We start from the raw sequence: 20,251 nt of genomic DNA, 5'->3' as shown, positions 1-20,251 counted from the left end.
ATGCCTTTCCTCCTTTGAACTAGATGCCTTCAGGAAAGCATGTTAATGGGAAAATGTATATCAAAATTATCTATAACTAGGAGACAATCCCAAGAAGACCTTGTGCTTAGTGTGCATGTGTGTGTTCTGAAAAGCATGGGACGTCCCCTCCCGTATCCTCGCACGCAGGTTACCTCTTGCTTGTCATGGTTACACTTCTCGCACATGGCCGGCGAGGAGTAATGATGGAAGACGGAGCCCGATAGGTTATCGATGATCATTAACTCCCCGTCGAAGGAGTCTTTAATTATTAAAGACACACTGTCCAGCCATAAGTTCTCCTAGGGGACAAGAAAGGGGGGAGGATGGGAGACATTATTTTAAGAGCTCCATGTTTTTGTTTAATGTAGCTATCTTCTGCCACTTTCACTCATACTGGTTAATTCTGTAGCAAATTGTCACACCTGAGTGTACAGTCCTACAGAATATGAGTAAATGAGGCAGAATATGGCCCTATACAAGGATGTAAAATGAAGGAGCTCAGATGGATATTGGGCAGAGAAGCACCATTGAAACTTGCTATAGAACCTTCACAGGTGTTCCTTCAGTTACTTTGTAAAATAATTTTGCTGTATTTCCACTATTGTACCTTAGGCCTGCCTCATGGTATCTTTTTAAATTTTATTTTTCAACTTCTTATAAAATCCAGATTTCATTCTTTTCAGCACTAATTGGTGTTCTAATTTCTTACTTTATGAAAATTTGAACTCCTAGCCTAGAACTGACTCTGCCAGTCACAGGATGTTTAAATTTTTTTTCTATCATAGCTCTCTACACTCTTCTAAGCTATCTTTGTTCTCCCAAATTAATGTGCCAAAAACTTGTTAGCAGCAAGGAAAAATGCTCCGCCTACCTGTGCTGGAGAGTAACATGTCATGCATAGATGTCCTTCAGAGTCCTTTCTCCCACCTCCTCCATCTTGTCCAGGATTCAGTGAGCTAGTGCTATGAGGGCACAATCCATGTGCCATCTCAAGCTCAATCTCAGCATCCATTTCTGCATCCTCCTGTGCTTCCTTGTTGCTGTCATCTAGGTGCTTCATAAGGACAGCTACTACAACATTGATGAGGACAAATTGGGCTGTGAGCACGAAGCTAACAAAGTAGAGTGGAGAGATGAACTGAAGGTTGCTCAGGCAGCTCCGGTCATCATGAGTGCAGTCACGTAGTGTATCCTTGAGGAATTAAGTTAGGCCAAAAAAGTAAAAAAACAAAAAGAAAGAAAACCAAACAATTCCCCATACAACACACATATACGAGCACAAAACACAGAGAAAACGGAGAAGTTATTTTTAAAAAATGAAGCTGCTTTCTCAAACAAAATATTTAAACAAGACTCAAGACTCCTAATGTATGATATTTCGGGACACATACTTTTCTCACTCCAACCTCTACTTCATTAATTTATCACTTTCTGGATCCACAAGAAATCTGTCATATCAGTAAGTCCCAATTAACTACAAAATGATATCTCTTTTTATCTTAACACACATGAATAGAAACTAATGCAGCAATGACATATTTATCCCTGTCCCACGTCCCAATATTCTATTGAGACAGAGTATTTTGCACTTTGAGATATATATTTTATAGTACTCAATTTAATATGAAATGTGAATATTTTAGTGACTAAAAACTACACTAACTTGTCACTTTGAAGAGCCCACTTATGTGCATTTAAGATTCTCCTACATTGGTCCAAATTAGGACAGATATGGGACAGTGATTCTATTGAGCAAAATAATATGAGTGAGTATCTGTATGAAACCAATGGTGGGATTCAGCCAGTTCGCACCAGTTCTGCAAAACTGGTAGCTAATTTTTTGTTGCCTAAGCCCAGAATGGACTTCTGGAAGCGGCATTCACACAGAGAACTGGTTGTTCACATATTTGAATCCCGCCACTGTATGAAACACAGAATTTATGATTGTTGTCTTAGCCAAATCACAATATTTTGTTCAAAGAGTTGGTCTAATTTTGTATTAGTACAGTACTCAAAATCCATTTGCTACCAAAATATTGTATTTTAAACATTATTTAACGAGATTGTTCACTGCAGCTATCCCAGTGGAAATGTCTTTTGAGGAAGCACATGGATGCCCAGGAGTTCTCTAGGGGCTCCAAACAACTGCTCCAAATCTAAAAGCAGCTGAGGCTGTTTTATGGCCTTGAGGAACAGATTCACAGAGGCACTTTGTCTGTTGTGCATCTCCTCAAATGATTTGCCAGGCTCAATATTCTTTAACTTTAATGCAGTCATAAAAAGATTTGCATTGCCCACAGCTCTTATATGATGCTTCAAGAATAACTGTTTATGTGGTGTCTTAGCCCTATGCTATCCCTTCCCTTCCCTCATGCCTCTTCAGGAATTCACACTCTGTACAAACTCTAAAAATATTGCAAAAAATTCATACATCCCCCCAAATGATGGGCTAGATCAGTGATGGTGAATCTTTTAGAGACCGAGTGCCCAAACTGCAAAGCCAAAATCCACTTATGTATCGTCAAGTGCTGGGTGGGCGTGGCCCATTGGGTGGGCATGGCTGTGGTGGTAATGGCAGACTGGGTGGGACTAAAAAATTCAATCAATCAATTCCAACTTTGCGAGAACTTTTTTTTCCCATGAGAAGTTGAAATTGATTGATTGATTGAACCTTTTTTTTTTCCACACGGTGGCAGAGGCCTAAAGCAAAAAGGTTTTATAAAACCCAGCTGAAGGCCTAGGACTGGGGCAACAGCTCGCGTGCCCACAGAGAGGGCTCTGCGTACCACCTGTGGCACACGTGCCATAAGTTCACCACCACGGGGCTAGATGCATCATGCCAGGTTCTGTCTATCATTATCAATAACATTCTAACACTTCTTGTAATGCCAGACATTTGTAGTCATAGTTTGGATAGTTTCTCTTTCAATCCTGACTTGTCTTACCTGATTTTAATAAATGCAGATCTGTTTCTATTTCAGGACACTATTCATGAGAGCACAAAATATGTCTCAATTACCTTCATAATGCCATTCCAGTTGTCACCAGTGGAGACCTGGAAAAGTGTGAGGAAGGCCATTCCAAAATTCTCAAAGGTGGCATGGCGGCTCATTCCTTCACATGGGTTCTCATCATTGCAGACTGGAAAGAAGAGATGAACAAATGACTATTTCTGTTGCTGCTTTCTCAGTGCCCAAGCCAAAATGTGATTGAGTGGAGAGGAGACAGAAGTAGCTCAACAGAAAGAGGAAAATAATGAGGCAATCAAGTCCAAAGTGGTACTTAGTTTCTTATACACATGTTTACTTCAATTACTGTAAAAAAATTAAAAAACAAATAAATAAAATAAACTACTCTTGAAGAACAAAGAGATGAATGTTTCTTAAATTAATTCTCCTTAATAATCTCCCATGTTACAAGTGCTTTGTAACCATGTGACAAAATAAAAATATGAAGAAAATAGATGTTATAAAGAAAAAATACAAATGATTAAAAACTGGAAAAAGAAATTCTATTCTTTTTCAATATTAGACATGCCTTGAAGATTAAGACAACAAAATTATCTATCTCTGAAGAAGTTGAAAGAAAAACACGAATTGCCTGCAGACATTAAATAATGATCTATCTTGCACAATATTAATGGAAATGCATAGACTAATTGTCTGCAATAAGCATGAGGAACTCCTGTCATGCTAGATTTCTTAATAAGATAAAAACAATCAAAATAAATTCAGATCATTCAGCTAAAGTGAAACATATTATTGGAGTTTTCCATTTATGGCAGCCATGAACTGTAAATTACAAAGGGTAATCCTTTATTTGAAAATTGTTTGATATGGATGACTATCCATCTGGAATCCAATTTAAAAATATATAAGACAGGAGAGCAGAGCCCTTGACATTACCCATAAATAGTCACTCAGATAGCAGAACAAGCAGGCATGCATGTATGTAAGTAATCTAATTACTGCCCTCAAGGTGCATTAGATTTCTATTTAAATCATAGGAATTATTTCTAAATTAGCATATAATTTTGGTAATTCCTCCCTCTTTGTGTCAGTGTGTGATGTAATTGGTGTTAGCAATTCCAGCTTTTCTCTATGACACACCTTTATGCTGGAAAACTTACCAAGTTTGCCAAAAAGCTCTACTCCTAGAGCAGCATAAATGAAAAAAAGGAGCATGAAGAGGAGTCCAAGATTCCCAACCTGTAAGTAAATCAAATTAATGTCAAATATTTCATAGGATCCACAAGAAAAGACTCTATGTTGAAAAAAAGAAAAAGAGACTGAACACATGAATTAGCACAATTGGCAGTTCAAGTGTTCATCAGGATCAGACACTAAAATTAGATAATTCAAAGCATGCTTAAAAGAAGCTGGAAAAAACCTTAACACAACACTGAAAGTTGTGTTTGATATACAACATTCAATTCCAGAGGTGCACACAGCTCAAAAGGTTTGGGTGAAAGTCCATCAAAAGTTATTACCAAATAGTAAGTTTTAGTGTGATAAGGAAAAAATAAGTAAATGAAAATTCATATGAAATTAAATCAAATTTAATTTTTGATCTATCCCCATCGATGTTGGAGAGAGATTGGATGAGCCAGGAGGAGGAGTCAAACAGGGATTAGTCGGAATCCCTATGTGGGCACAAGAGGATGAAGTCTGATCCCCCCCAAATGCCGTTGAACCTTATCTAGTTTTATCCAGATGCAAACTGTCAGTCTGAGAAGATATCTGTGTATAGGCTTGAGCAATAAACAGCTAAATGAATTCTTCATGTGTTGATAATATATTATTATTTTGAAAGGTGGACTTCCTTGGTAGCTTCTTATAAAACAGTTTCCCAAAATGAATAACATGCAGTTTTCAGAAGTCCATCACATGTACCTGTCTGCTAGGTATTGTGGTTGACAACCTGAGGATCATGTGGTTACACACTTTCACATGGGAACATGCTCCAAACAGACATAAACCAAAGGAGTTAGAGGATAGATGGGAAGAGATTTAATTTTGAAGTGCTTTGTTCTAAATTGCAGGGAAGCATAATGTTGTGGATAATTTGGTTGTTCCCTGCAGAGTCAATATACAAAACTGGAAAATTCAGCCTAATCACTTAAATGTAGAACATTTTTTTGCTGCCTTGAGTAAAGCTCATAGCACAGCCTTAACTATGGCTTCATCTTTGCAGTGCCTATAATGTAATTTTATTAAATGTTTTAGAAAGAAGTAAGGCACTGTGCTTTTTAGAGTTCTTGGAGCAATTACTAATTCATGCATTAGAAAACACAATTTTCACATGCTGATAATTTAACAAGAGTTTTTACAATGGTTTTTATCCAATGTCAGAAAAACCTAGCCTTGAGGATTTCCCTGGAGCCCAGGAATGGGAAATCAAGGGTATAAATGCTGCATTAATTCCCAGGAAGTGGAATCAGAGCATTTTATGATCTCTGAGATTCCATCCTTGTGATAATTGCTTTGATGCTCTGACTGTTTGATGCTGGTCCTGTTGTAGTAGTTTCGTATTTTTATTAAGTTAATTTTTTAGTAAGATTTAAATTACATTTTTCTGGATTCATAAAATACTAAAAATAGAATAATGTAAAGTATAATCAATGCACCTAAAGAGTAAAATACTGTATCTTGCCTAAGATTTCTGGGAAGTATAAAACAAGTGGTTGCTGCTTAAAAAAAGAAAGTAAGATACATAGTGAAATTATATCATGATTTAGCAATCTAAGCTCTGTTGTAGATTTATTTTCAGTGGCATACCTAATATGCATAATATTCATAACATTATATAAAATGCTAATTGAATTTTTCTGTTTATAAAGTAAGAATAAATACAAATAGTATTAGTAGTTGACAATCAAAACAAACATGGTATGCTATATAAGAAGGTTGGAAACAATTTGAATTGAAATTGCAGTCCTGGAGAAAAAGGGATTCAAGCCTTTCTATGTCTCCTTCCTTTATTTCCCCAACAGAAATGGTATCTGCCCTCTCTACACTTTCTGCTACAATATTAGTCACTGGGTCTACATATTCTAAATATCCAGGTATAATAGTTATAGGTAACTGCACACCTTCTAATGATAATCTAATCTGTAGCTAATAGCAGCTGTGTAGTGCATGATGTGTGAATGCTTTTTAGCAGGAGAATAGCAAGGGAGAAAAGAGTTAATCCCTGGCTTCAACACAATAGTTGCAGACCAGCTCTATAGTTGTTTTTAAGACAACACAAAGATTTTGGAGACTCTATTGCTATTTCTAATAGCCGTTCTTTGGCAATGCAAATTTATACGTTACTCAGAACAATGTCCTTTCCTCCTTTTTAGAAATTTGCAAGGTCATCCAATTCTACAACAACTCTGGATAGCATACAATAAAAAGCAATCACACATTTCTACTCCCACAGCCCTTAATAATATTGAAATCACTTTTAAAAGTCTTCCTGGAAAAAAGGGACAGATAGTCTTTTCCATCTTGATACTCTCATGATCTAGTAGTAGAACTATAACTCCCAATATTTCAACAATCATGGCCAGTGAAAATTTTGGGACTTGTAATCCCATAACATCTAGTACACATTAAATTTGGGAAACTAGGCTACATATATATTATCTGCTATGTGAAATGATTAACAGCATTACAGTGGAATAAACATTGTGTAATGTGGGCAGTGTGGTCATAGCTAGCCAACATCTCTATGAAATGATTCACAGAGACATTTGGGAAATGTACTTTTATAGTTTGATATCATTCAAGGACGACTTTTAAAATGATGTTAGGAAACTATTTCTTACTACTATTTCTTGTGTAAAATGAAGGTAGTAATTTGATGATTACTCCATTAAAAATAATTCTTTTTAAACATTCACAATTCAGAATTAGAAAAAAATTGTATCACAATTCTCTCACTTGTAAATTGTGTTGCAGTCCCTGTTTTCATCATGAAAAAAGAGTGACTCGGTGACCATTTAGACGCTCATAGGCCAGGTCTAGTGCCCTGTATTGACCAGGTTTCACCTACTTGGTGCCATTCAGATGGGCCAGAATTTCTGCTCCTTGGGAGAGATTCCCAACACATCCCAAATGTGCCTGACTAGAGAAGCATAATACATTGTATGGCATTGTATTGAAGATAAGATCATACAAAGACTATGTTGAGTAAAGGTCCTATTTTTCTCTCATGCACAGAGAGATACATTATCTGACAAGTTCACTAATAAACTCTTTTCTCTGGGACAAGAATAAATAAAACATCAACACTGCTTGAGAACAGTTGCTTATTTGGTAAATGTTACCATTTTTAACCCTTAAAAATGGCTGGTTTCTCTTTTCTTTCCTTACTTAACCAGTTATACCTGTGCTTGTTTATGAGGAGAAGGAATCTCTAAAACTGATTTTAGCTGGAGATTGACAAAGTGAAGGAAACAAATGTTGCTCAGAATTTCTGTCTGTATTTATAAACTTTTTATATGTACTTTTTCTTTTAAAAGGATCGTCTTAAATTCAAGTTTCTCTTTCTTTTAGGTAAATGCAGCATTTTTCTGGTTCCTTTAAATTAGTGTTGACTGTAGCAATTGCCTGAAAAGTTCCTGCAATTTTTTGGGAGAGATTTTGTGGTTTGCCATTATCTCTTTCTTAGGGCTGAAAGAAAGTGATGGCCAAAGTTCACCTAGCTGGATTTATGCCTAAGGCAGGACTAGAACTCATGGTCTCCCAATTTGTAGCTTGGTGCCATCCCCACTATACCAAACTGTTTTTCTTAAATACAGCATTAGTTAATATTAGTAGTTTGCCTCATCTGGTAGAAGAATTAAATTATCTTCATTATCTGAGTAGATTGAAATGCATATAGTGGATGCAAGCACTGGCAAAGCTTCTGGGGAGAAAATGATGACCTCAGCAACTTTCCCCTGTTCCCTGGCAGGTGCTCATCAAAATAAATCAAATTCTGAAAATTTTAAATATATGACACAAAAAAAGAGGTATCATTTATTTTTTTAGGATTTACTTTGAGAACAAAATCAATGGACTCTTAATGAAAAGAACATCCAGCCCAAGAGAGAAAAAGTGAAACAAAATAAGGAAAATAGCAGCAGAATTACTTAATGCTATAAAAACATTGTTCAGTGAAGCCTAAATAGATCAAAGAATCTAGGGAATAAGTGCTAATTACTTAAATAGAGTTTCTTATCCTGAACTGTAGAATGAAAGAGATTGGAACTAATACACATTTGCTTAGTTGAATCACCATGCAGGTAGTCCTTGTTTAGTGACAACTGGGACTAGCAATTTGATTATTAAATTAAGTGGTTGCTAAGTGAAAGTGTAACAATGCTTATGATCCTACTTCAGATTTCTTTTGCTTTATAAACCTGCGGAGGGGTAGTAAATGTGAGGATATATTGTAAAATTACTTTTTATTACCATGATAACTGAACCATTGCTAAATGAAGCAGATGTTAAGCAAGGACTTCCTGTAGCGGGCATGCTGGATCAGCTGCATAAGATTTTAAAGTATCTGTTTCTAGTTGAAAGGCCTCTGCTTCAAGTGGTTTTGTACTACAGTAAGGCAGAGCTTTATAAGCTATTAAAGGTAGTCCTTGACCTATGACAGCAACTGGGCCTGGAATTTCTGTCACTAAGTGAGGAGATCATAAAGTGTGATTGGACTGCTTAATCAAAACCAGAGGGAAGCTGGAAGGAAGTTGCAAGTCCCTGACTGGCACGCAGATAAGTGGCTGCTACTGGGTGGGGGAATGAATGAGATGGTGAATAACAGGCACAATGGAAGCTGAGGAGGGAGAGAGTGGGTGCATGACAGGTAAGGTGGGGGTCAGGGAGGGTGTTTGAGGGAGTGAGGGGATGTCTGAGAGGTGTAGTGCCAGTTGGAGAGATGCACAGGGATGTGTGACATATGCAGCACACATAGGATGTGCAACGGATGTAGTAAAACTGGGGAGGGTGTGAGGGGTTGCACGAGAGATGCAACACAGGTTATTTTAATCCATTTATTAGTTCAATAGCTGCAAATTAACTCAGTTCATTTAGTAATATGTAGTACACAAAATTATTTCCCACTTTTGCTCTCACATAAGATAGCCTTAGAAATTTCTGATCTAAGTATTTTATATTCTTCAACTTTAGAATTTATGCAACATTATACTTAAAAACAGCTTTTCTTACCTGTGGCAGAGCTTGCACTACAGTGTCCAATAAAGCTCTCATCCCAGTTGCCATCTTCAAAAGTTTCAAAACTATCAAGAGAAAGCAAGGCAAGCGATAACTTATTGCTGGGGAAACAAATACTGTTTTGTTTTTCTCTAGAGCAGCAGATCAAAAGTTAATTCTGTTGTTGGGATATCTTCTACTGAATGTAGACATGAATATGTATAAATATCTGTGGTCAATTTGAAATGTACACCATTATGTTAGAGCTAACAAGAATTTGAATCTAAAATTACCTTTTTGCTTCAGATTCTAACTAGTGCTAATTAGAAATTGTACTCACTCTATGTAGGGAGTCATGGATAAGGAACTAAATGGGTGCAGAATATGCCAAGGGCCCCACATTCTGGCTGTTAACTAGCTAAGTATCTTGGCTGATATGTAAATTTATTGTGGATGTTTTTTATTGTTTTAAAATGTTTTAATGTCTTTATTGTAATATATTTTTTGAATTGTAAGCAACCCAGAGTCATTGACTAAGATGACAGCTATAGAAACTGAATAAATACATAAATAAATATTTGTTTAGCTCTTTTCCTCTTCATATAAACTATTGCTCAAAATACAATACAATACAATACAATACAATACAATACAATACAAAAATGAGGTTGAATAGAACTGAATTTATTCAATTTAGATGTCACCCAACTCCAAACAACTCTGGCTGGGTCACAATGTAACAAAGAAAATAAAATCAGATAAAACACAAGATGGCAAATCCAGTCAACAACAAGACTCACAAGGGACTCCAGCCATCTTAATCCAAGGCTTGGGAAAAGAGGCAGATCTCCCTGGAATGCTATTAGGGTGGGAGTCAGCCGAATTGTAAGGGAATTTCAATCCAGATGGCAGAAGCTATGACAGAGAAGTCACATTTCCTGGCTCCCAAAAGATGATGCTGTTGAAGTGACCTGAAGTACAAACCCTATCAGTTCATATTGGCTATCCAGATATCATGGGAGATAGATCAGTGGTGGGATTCAAATATGTGAACAACTGGTTCTCTGTGTGGATGCCGCTTCCAGAAGTCCATTCTGGACCTGGGCAACAAAAAAATAGCTACTGGTTCTGCTGAACTGGTGCGAACTGGCTGAATCCCACCACTGAGATAGACAGTTCCTCAAACAGCTAGTCCCTAGGCCATGTAAGACTTTATAGGTCTATAATCAGCAACATAAATTGAAGCAGATCAGCAACCAGGACAGCTTGCAGAGCAGAATTGACACACAAGCATATCAAGGCAAGTCCACCATTGGCTGCACTGCTGCATTCATGACCAGTATAAATTTCTAAGTGGTCTTAAATCACAACAGAGTGCATTGCAATAGTCAAGCTGTGAGGTGACTAAGACATGAATGACTGAAGAGCCTCCTGATCTAATTATGGTAATTTATGGCATTTTCTAACATGATTTATTTATTCAGCAATTCTACCCATTTTATCAGGTTAAAAAGTATGAATCCAACCACATTATATAATCAAGCTGGATGGCTGTGTCTGCACAATTTTTGTTTATATACAGGAAATAACAGCCAACAACTCTGTGCACTTTACAAATTGTTAAAAACATTTAAAAGCAAGAAACAAAGCAACACAGAGCAAAAAAGAAAGAAAGAGTTCAGATAAAAAAAACCCCAAACCCAGATAGGAGCAGGAAAAGAAAGAAAATGGGTATCAATGATCCTCATCAAAGGCCTGGGTAAAGAGCCATATCTTAGGGGCCCTTTGAAATACCAGTAGGATGAAGGCCATTTGAAGTTCAGCAAAACCTCATTTCAGAGGATAGGCACTGTTACAGAGAAGGCAAATTTCTGGGGTCCCAAAAAAATGGTATTGTTTAATTGATGTAACTTGCATACACTAGCCCTGCCAGATCAAATCAGCCAGGCAGATACCAACTAATGACATAAACATCAGGATCTCAGTGCTATCCTTCTGCTGATGGATTGTTCCCCAAAACATAGCTATAAGTCAGGTTATTCTTATTCCTCTTACCTCGGGCAATACGAAGCACTCTCATGATGCGGATAATGGTGGGATTGATTGGAAGGGCAGCATTGATTTCAATCTCTTCCAGAGTAATTCCCATGACTGAGAGCAGAACAATAGCTAGATCCAGCTGGTTCCACCTTTAAGAAATTGAAGAAAATAAGACACCTTTTCTGCCTTAATGAAAGATGGAATCCAGTTATTTCTTCATTCCCCCCCAAAAAAATCTAAACTAGGTTATGAATAGGTTATTTAGAATATTGCATTAATCAAGTAAGCCAATTTTAAAAATTGAAATAAATATGCTTATTAGTTTAATTTAATATCCTAAAATAGTTTAATTGATATTCTTTATTTTGGCGCTCAATATATTTTGAGGAAGTTCATCTTTATGGGTGTGTTTTTTAATGATAGATGATGATATTTCATACTGAACTAGATCAATGATTAGTCTACTGTAAAATTAAGTATTTTACCTGGGCAGAAACTTTGTGAACATTTATTAAGATAAAAAGACTGACCAAATAAAATGAAACAATAGTGAATTCTAATGAACAAAGCAGTATTTATCCTTGTTTATATTTTAATTTTAAAGCAATGCTTTGTAAAAACATGATCATATGGATTACTGATTGTTCTTCTACCACTTATTCAATAACACATAATAATTTTGATTACAGAATCCTGAATATAAAAAAAGAAAAGGAATGATTTATGGAAATCTCTTCAGTTATCACCATGAAATACTGAAACGTCTGCTGATTTCTACTTAGTGGTATTAGTGGGACTTTCAAATCCTGGTACACCATTACTCTCTACAAGAAGACATTGGGAATGTATTTCTTAGTTTTAAATATAATAATGTATAGTTGCAACAATCAAAGTATACATGCATAATTTCTGATCATCTGATTCCCCCAGATATCATCTTCATTCCAACTCACCTGTCTTTAAAAAAGCGTCTCAGTCCAAAGGCTACAAGCTTCAAAACTGCTTCCAAAACAAAGACTGTAGTAAACATGTAGTTGCAATACTTAAGAGCAGTTTCCAGGGACTACGAATAAGAGGAAATGGAAATATTACTAACATAAAGTTCTCAGACTGATATGGTCTGTAGCTGGTAAAGAAACAAGATGAAAATATGGAAGTGCATTCTCTTTTTTAAAAAAATTCTTGTTACATTCCAATTAAATTCTCAGTTTGCAACAGATCCCACACATTCATAGTTCTCTTTGGTAGTTTCTAGGATAAATACCAACTTCCTCTTTGCCCCAATGGAACAGAGTTGGGGACCGCATTGCCTGATTGGTCTTTGTGCAAATGACACCTTTCTGCCAACTCAGAGCAGGAAAACAGTTTATCCTATTTTTAAAATACTGAAAAGGTTGGATGAAAGTACTGTGCAAGTTGCATGAGAATAAAAATATAGTGTCTCACCTTATGCTTGAAAGGAGGATAAGGAAAAGACATTAGGTCTGATGCTAGGAGGATGAGTAACCAGACCTGGCTTCAGATCCTGGGAGATTGCCTGCCCTTGAGAGGCCCCTGATTTATTTTCAGGTAGTTAAGCTGCCCAGATATAAAGATGCCATGACAAAGAAAGCAATAATGTTGCACACAGAGCTGTGAGCAATGCACCTGAACTCATCAGTGCTGTCATCCTAATTATGCCATTCCTAATGTGCATACACTGCTATTAGAACTAGCATAATTAAGATGACGGCATGAAAGAGTTCAGGCTCACCACTGTTCCTCCAGTTGTTACTGCAGGAGGGAAAGACTGCTGCCATGGAATTGTGTTAATGTTAATCTTTACACGTACATAATTAAATGGTGGTGAGTTTGGAAAGACAGTTTGGAATTCCACTTTTCATCTCCCCCAGCATGGATAGAGAACAATCAGCAACAGGTACAGCAGCAGCCAGGGTGACCAAAATCTTTGAACACTGAGCTATTCATACCAAGAATTGTCTGACATAGGGGATCTTTATTGTTTTAATACTTTCTTCATTGTTCCTTTTTGGCAAATTCCATGAAGGATCACTGGTCTTTATTCTTTTTACAAAAAACAGTAGCATATCCCCCATACCATACTTGTGCAGAATTTTAGTTAAAATTACTATGTACTGGACATGGCTTTTAAGTTTGATTATGTTTTTCTCTTTAAGTGGAAGAATAAACTATGAGGAGATATTTGTTCAAGGATTTTCAAAGTATTAAGCAGTAGTTTCAATTTATCACAGCTAATGGAATAGATACCCTTTTCTATGCTGGCGTTCTAATGATTGGCAAACTATTTGGTGACCATTTACCCAATGTTATTCATTAAATTCAATAGAGATTCTGTCAAAGGACTGTAGTATTAAATAATTTCTAGGTATAATAGAAGAGAGGATAATGGAGATTAAAGAAGATGGTATCCACTAATTCTCAGGGAGGCCTCAATTTCATTTTTGATATTCTCATTAATATGAAAGAACTAGAAAGAAAAACATAAAATAGAATGCATGCGAGATTTAGCCAAGTAGTATCGTTTTCCAGATCATTATGTGTTGTAAAAGGAAAGAAGGATAGGAATTCCAATGTTTCAGTGACACATCTGGAAGGCTTATGGTTAGCACATTAGGTACAATTCTGTGCAAATTATATCTGTTATTATGCAGATTACACAAAAATTGATGAATGAGAATTCATCATATTCAGCTGCAAATGAGTTGTATTGCATTCCCAAAGAGAAAATCAATCTGAAGAGAACTTCATTCTCTACAGCATTTGGATGATTTTTTTTCAAAGATAGTCAACTTGTATGAAGCTATTGAAGCTCACCCCAAAGGATTGGATAATTAAAGCTTTTTATAAGCATTCCACTAAAAAATGCTGTGACAAGAAGGTAAAAAACATTTGTCTTCCATGGTTAAAAATTTGATGGATTTAATAAGGAAGGAGATAATAAACTGTGCTGCATAAACTAAAGAATGCTAGACCCAGGAATATACGTTTGCTCCTGCGATTTCTTACAAGGTCAACAGAAGATTTAGAAAGATGCTATATAAAAGATCTCTCAGATAATTCCCCACAAGATCAGGGCTTTTCAACATTTCACCGACTGTACCACTTTTAGGCTATGGCAATATTCAAGTACCACTTAGCAAGGTATCAAAAACTTGATGACCAAAAAAACAAAACAAAATACCTGTTCAAAGTTGCAATTGCACTGAAATGACTTATGACCATTTTTCACACTTATGACCATTGCAGCATGCCCAGGGTCATGTGATTTATATTTGGATGCTTGGCAACTGATTCACATTTATGATGATTACAGTGTTCCAGGGTCATATGATCTCTTTTTGCAACCTTTTGACAAGCAAAGTCAATGGCAGGGCTGCTAGTGGCCAAGTGCTAAGGCGGGACTTCCTTCCTTTCCTCCCTCCCTTCCCTGCCTCCCTCTTTCTCATGCCCACCTCCTTCTGAAGGAAGAATTTGACCCCCCCCATATTTTCCCTCTTCCATATATTCATCAAACAAGGAAAAGCCTCCAGAGACAGAAAAGTGAAGCTGCTGAGGGAACTAGCTTAAAAAGGCACATTCCCAAGAATGTATGATTAAATGGGCACAAAATTTTGGTGAACCAGTTTTATTAGATACTTGGGAAACTATTTGGGTGAGAAATGTTAAATTTACACAAGCCCAGAATTTAAGGGAGAATTTTTATAAAATGTTTTACAATGGCACCTTGATCCACAAAAAATGTCTCGTATGTATCCTGACTTACAGCCTAAATGTTGGAGATGTGGATGTTTGGATGCTACTTATTATCATATTTGGTGGTCGTGTAAAAATATAAAAGCCTTTTGGATTAAGATATGGTGGAATATTCAAAGAATTTTTAGAAGGAGGGTAAAATTTACCCCACAATTTTTTTGTTAGGTATCGTTATTGATTGTGATACTAAGGAGATTACATTGATGTTAAATTTAATTACAGCCGCAAGGTTGTTAGTAGGGCAATGTTGGAAGAAGGAATCTTTGCCTACTTTGCAAGAGTGGTTTCTTAAAGTTTCTTATTTGGCGGAAATGGCAAAGATTTCAGCTTTTTTGAAGGATCAATCGCAAGAGAAGTATGTTGTGGTATGGAAAAAATGGATAGATTTTATACAATATAAGTTAGATATAAAAATATTATTTAGTTTTTTAATAATTTATATTTAAAATGGAATATTTTGGTTTTTTTTTCCGTTTCTTTTTTTTGTTCTTCTTTTTTCCTTTTTTTTCATTCTTTTCTTTTTTAAACATTTATCTTTTGTATGTTTCTTTTATATATATACTATTGTTAATTATTTTATAATTTTTCTAATTAATGTATTTAGATTTTTAACTAATGTTAGATTTATTTATGGTTTATATCTTTTTTTAAGATTTTTTGATGAAATTTTAATTAAGCCTATATCCAGCTCTGGGAAGGTCGGGGGAGGGAATGGGAGGGTTGGAGAGGTTGGGGGGAAGATTGTTTTGTTTTTGTAAAATGTCAAAAATTTAATAAAAATTATCTTTGAAAAAAAAAAAGGCACATTCCCCTTTAAGAATTAGCTACTGGCTAGAAAGGAAAGTTAATGAGTGCAGCCAGCACTTAAGGAAGAAAAAAATGTAGTAAGTATTGGCTGCAGGCTAAGGCAGCCTCCCCAAATGGCTCCATTCATAAGTAAAGGAATGCTACAGGCAAAATCCATTCAGGAGAAAAATACTTCAAAATCTCTTGCGCAAAACTTACAGCTAACAATAGCAGAACAATAGAAGCTAACAGGAGACATCAGCCATCAGCCAAATAGAAATTGCCAAACACTCCTTAAGTACACAAAGCCCAGATTTCACAAATCCCAGAACTTCAAAGTCACAAAAGCACATAAGAATCCTTCTACTCTCCATCTCCCTCCCTCCCTCCATGTCTTACCTCCAGCTGATGCTACCTTTCTTCATTCCTCCTGGAGGGCAACCCCTCCCCTGCTGCATTTCTTGCCTGTTTGTTGCTGCCAGCACAGGTGGCTGCCATAGAAGTTGTAGATTGGCTCATGGCCAACCTGCTTGGACTCCTTGATCTCCTCTCCTCTCCCCCCCACCCTTCTCCTTCGGTGCAGCTAGAGCTGACTCCACATCCTCCCGAGGCTGCTGCTTTTTTTCCCTCTCTCCCGCCCAAACTGCCTCCTTTTATAGCTTCTCCTGTCTCTTCCCCCCTCCTCCTCCTTTCTCATGGGGGAGGGTGAGCCAGAAGTGAGCCTGGGGTGAAGCTCAGCCTCAGCCATTCTGCAGCTCCAGAGGTCTCTCTCACAGTAAGTCCTTGCCTGCGCTGACTCTTTCCCTCCCCCACTACACTTGGCTAGCAGGGCTGCATACCACCTGCCACTCATTAATGTACCACAAGTGGTATGTGTACCACTGGTTGAAAAGCCCTGCACTAGATGATGTACTTTCCTGAATTTGTAACTCTGTGGGACAAAAGATAGCAATTAAGAAATATATCTTATCCTATGTGCTGCAATGCAAACATTTCAATGCTAACAGATGATGGTATTTGGTATTAAATTTGCATCATTTTTATAATGGTACAGATATCTTGCAATATTTATAAAAGTATTCATATATTTCTTTAGACTGTTTTAAATTTATTCATATAAATATCGAATAAAAGTTCATATACATATTTGTCATACACACACACACACACACACACACACACACACTTTTGTTTAGTTCTCCCTAATGCAGACATTTGGTTGTGGTTGTGGTGGGGAGTTATTGATCAAGAAACTGCATCCAAAACTTTAAATAAGTGCAATTATCCAAGTATAATTTTTTTCATTCATGGGGAGGTTGGGAGGAAGGATATGATTTAAATAAATATATTTATTTATATTTTATATTTCTTAACCACTCATCTCCCAGAGAGAGAGAGGGGGGTTCTGGACAGTGTACAATATCAATAAAATTAAACATTAAAATCAGAATAATTTAAAAGTTTAAAAGGGAAGGGAAATCTCATGGGACCAGTTAGCCCCATGCTTGCGTAGGACTCTGTGTTCTCCTCGTAAGACTACATAGCCATGTTTTGACCAAATTTTTGATTGGGGGATTTGCTTACCTCAATTCACCTGAAAATGCAAAATACATAATTTCTTCCGCATTGCTAGGCCAGATCAGGTGCAAATGGTAATCAAGATAATTTAATGAATTGGGTAACGGAGAAAAAATATATTTGGCAAATATGAAGGAACTTGCTTTCTTTCTAGGTAGTACTTCTCTGTAACACATCTGAGACAAGAAATTTTTTTGCTGAATAACTTTCTAAGCACTGCCAAGTTTTCCTACTAACTGTCAAGATCTCTGATTTTCTGTTTTGTAAGCAGGAGTTCTTTTAATGTAGAATAAAGAGAAAGAAAAAAGGGCTTAGAGGCAATAAAAAAATAGTTTCTTGAACTCACCACTGGTTGGTTGTAGTGCTCCAAAGACATGGTGACAACGTTGAGGCAAATTATAAAGGTGATAAAGATGTCCAAGTAGTGGCTGGTGCAGACTGAATGTATGAGGAGGCGGACGGGGCAGTAGGTGGCATAGTACGGCAAGCGCTGTGCTTCTTCAATGGAGGTGAGAGAGCAAATCAGAAAAAAGGTAGAAAAGAGGGAGTTCAGATTAGGACGTGTGTGTGTGTGTGTGTGTGTGTGTGTGTGTGTGTGTGTGTGAGAGAGAGAGAGAGAGAAAGAGAGAGAGAGGGGGGGGCACATACAGAGGGAATTGAAAGAAAAGGGGAAGAAGAAAGGAAAAGAAATGAAAGAAAAAAGGAACAATAATTAAGGAAAGGAAAATAGGAAGCAATATTACAGAAATATAATAAAAGGAAGGGAAGGGAAGAAAACAAAAAGAAAGGTAAATAGCAGAAAGGAAGAAAAAGAGGAGAACTATGAAATGTTTAGACTCAAGAGTAAATCTAAGGGAAGGGGAAAATAAAGGGAGCAACATTGTTACAGGAACGAGGTGCATTCAAACAAATCTTTAAGATGAACAGGAAGGGAAAAGTTAGTGAGGTAAGGATGAGTTAATTAAGGTCACACTTCCCTTTTAAAGCAAGGAGCTTTATTTACTTAAAACTGCTGAGTTAGGTCATTTTCCTACTAGTGCTTTAGAATGTCTTCATAGCACAGTATAGTGTAGTATCACCCAGCTATTGTTGAAGAGAATCCATCCTCCTTGCTGTTATCTTCACACAACAAAGATTGGATGAACTAAGATACCGCAATAAATTCCTAGTGTGGAAATGCAGTAAAACAAAGTCTATTAAAGTTGTAAAAAGGTCTGCAGCTTTCAGAGCCCAACAGAAAATAAATAGTTCCTTCCTTGAGATAAAGAAAGGAAAAGCTCAGTAACACGTTTGGCAGCACCTCAGCAAATTCCCATCATATGGTTCTAATATATACATCAGGTTTATAGTGAAATAAAATTTGTCTCAGAAAACCTTGGCCTACAAACAAACAAACAAAAAAAAAACACTTAGGTTGTTCCTTACTCCTACGCTTCTTCTCCAGGCGCCTCAAACGCTTTTCTTCCCGCCTCCGGGCCTCTTCGGCTTCTTGGTGTTGCCGACACTTGTGAAAATTCTCTACCACCACCCCTACAAACATGTTGAGCACGAAGAAGCTGACGATGAGTAAGAAAGAAATGAAGTAAAGTAGCATCCAAGGGTTGTTGTTGGTCACTGGCTGGAATGTAAATAAAAAAGTAAAACAAGCAGCTGAGTTTAATAAGATTGACATTACAAAAAGATTTATAAGGTGGTAGCATTGTTATTTGCAAGCAAGTATACTGTAAAATAAAAAAAGTTATCTTTCTGTGGGATTCTTTGAAATCTCCACAGAATTGCAGTTAGCCATTAGATATATTTGATGTAAGCCTCCATCAATGTGGTATTCTGCAGGGCTGACTTGCTACAGTCTGAAATAATAGAAGGAACAAACATTACTTGAATAGGTCTTAAGACCAGTGAGTCTAGAGCATTAAATTACATTAATATGCCAATATCTTTTAAGGAGAAGGAAGATAAACAGGAAAAGGCCTACATCAAACTGCTTCAAGTACAAAGTGAATGATACCAGGATGTTGTGAATCCATGCAGCTTTGCTGGATCAGGCTAAATATATATATATTGCTGGTCATGATGATTGAGAATGAACTCCAAAATCTAACCAGAAGAAAGGCAAACCACTTCTGCAATTGTTGCTAAACAACTATTTAGATATAGCTGAAATATTTATATAAATTTGAATGCCAGATGATGAGACTTTACCTTAAAATGTTCTCTAAATATGATGGGGAAAGCTTGAACTTTCATGTGTGTGATATGGAGATGATTATGTGACCAAATTGCAAGGATGTTTGGCCATTGATGATGCCACTACTAAAAAAGTAGTTTGCCATTTTATAAAGGCATACAGGTAGTCCTCATTTAACATCCAGTTGTTTAGTGAGTATTCAAAATTATGATGGCACTGAATGAGGCCCTACTTATGACGGTTCCTTATACTTGTGACCATTGTAGTGTCCCTGTGGTCATGTGATCACAGTTTGGTGATTTATAATGTTGCAATGTCCCACAGTCACATGATCTCCATAGAACAAGGAATATGAGATGCATAAATCAAGGACAATGTGAAATCGTCAGAGTGGGGATAGTATACCAAACAGGATGTTTTAGGAATGAATGAATAGACCACTTTATGTTATATGATTACACAATATATTATTCAGAGAGAGGGAAAGGAAGACACCCTCAGGTATGTGTTTCTAGGAAGCACATAACAATAAAAACAGAAAAAATGAAAAGAACTGTAAACAGAACAGTAGCAAAGTAATGGAACAATAGAATAAACAATGAAAAAGAAAACAATGAGAATACAGAGATTTGAGAATAAAAGATGGGTGGGTAGGGAAACCGGGAGTGAGGGGAGAATG

At 36.6% G+C, this 20,251-nt stretch overlaps 1 protein-coding gene across 4 annotated transcripts in view; it reads right to left on the bottom strand.

Annotated features, from left to right (window-relative positions):
• CACNA1I (calcium voltage-gated channel subunit alpha1 I) overlaps positions 1-20,251 on the bottom strand; it is a 192,630-nt gene that overhangs the window by 18,231 nt on the left and 154,148 nt on the right. For all 4 annotated transcript variants that reach the window (XM_039335515.1, XM_039335517.1, XM_039335516.1 and 1 more), the window contains 9 exons: positions 18,810-19,002; positions 17,731-17,882; positions 12,200-12,309; positions 11,262-11,395; positions 9,222-9,292; positions 4,151-4,229; positions 3,041-3,162; positions 893-1,213; positions 174-320 (listed from right to left, as the gene is read on the bottom strand). In XM_039335515.1, the coding sequence (XP_039191449.1) occupies positions 174-320; positions 893-1,213; positions 3,041-3,162; positions 4,151-4,229; positions 9,222-9,292; positions 11,262-11,395; positions 12,200-12,309; positions 17,731-17,882; positions 18,810-19,002 (1,329 nt within the window). The remainder of the gene's footprint in view (positions 1-173; positions 321-892; positions 1,214-3,040; positions 3,163-4,150; positions 4,230-9,221; positions 9,293-11,261; positions 11,396-12,199; positions 12,310-17,730; positions 17,883-18,809; positions 19,003-20,251) is intronic.

Source organism: Crotalus tigris, unplaced genomic scaffold, assembly GCF_016545835.1.
Source record: "Crotalus tigris isolate CLP2741 ecotype Arizona unplaced genomic scaffold, ASM1654583v1 scf7180000017644.4837335, whole genome shotgun sequence".
Taxonomy (NCBI): domain Eukaryota; kingdom Metazoa; phylum Chordata; class Lepidosauria; order Squamata; family Viperidae; genus Crotalus; species Crotalus tigris.
Note: the sequence above shows the minus strand (reverse complement) of the source record. Positions and strands in the feature narration are given on the sequence as shown.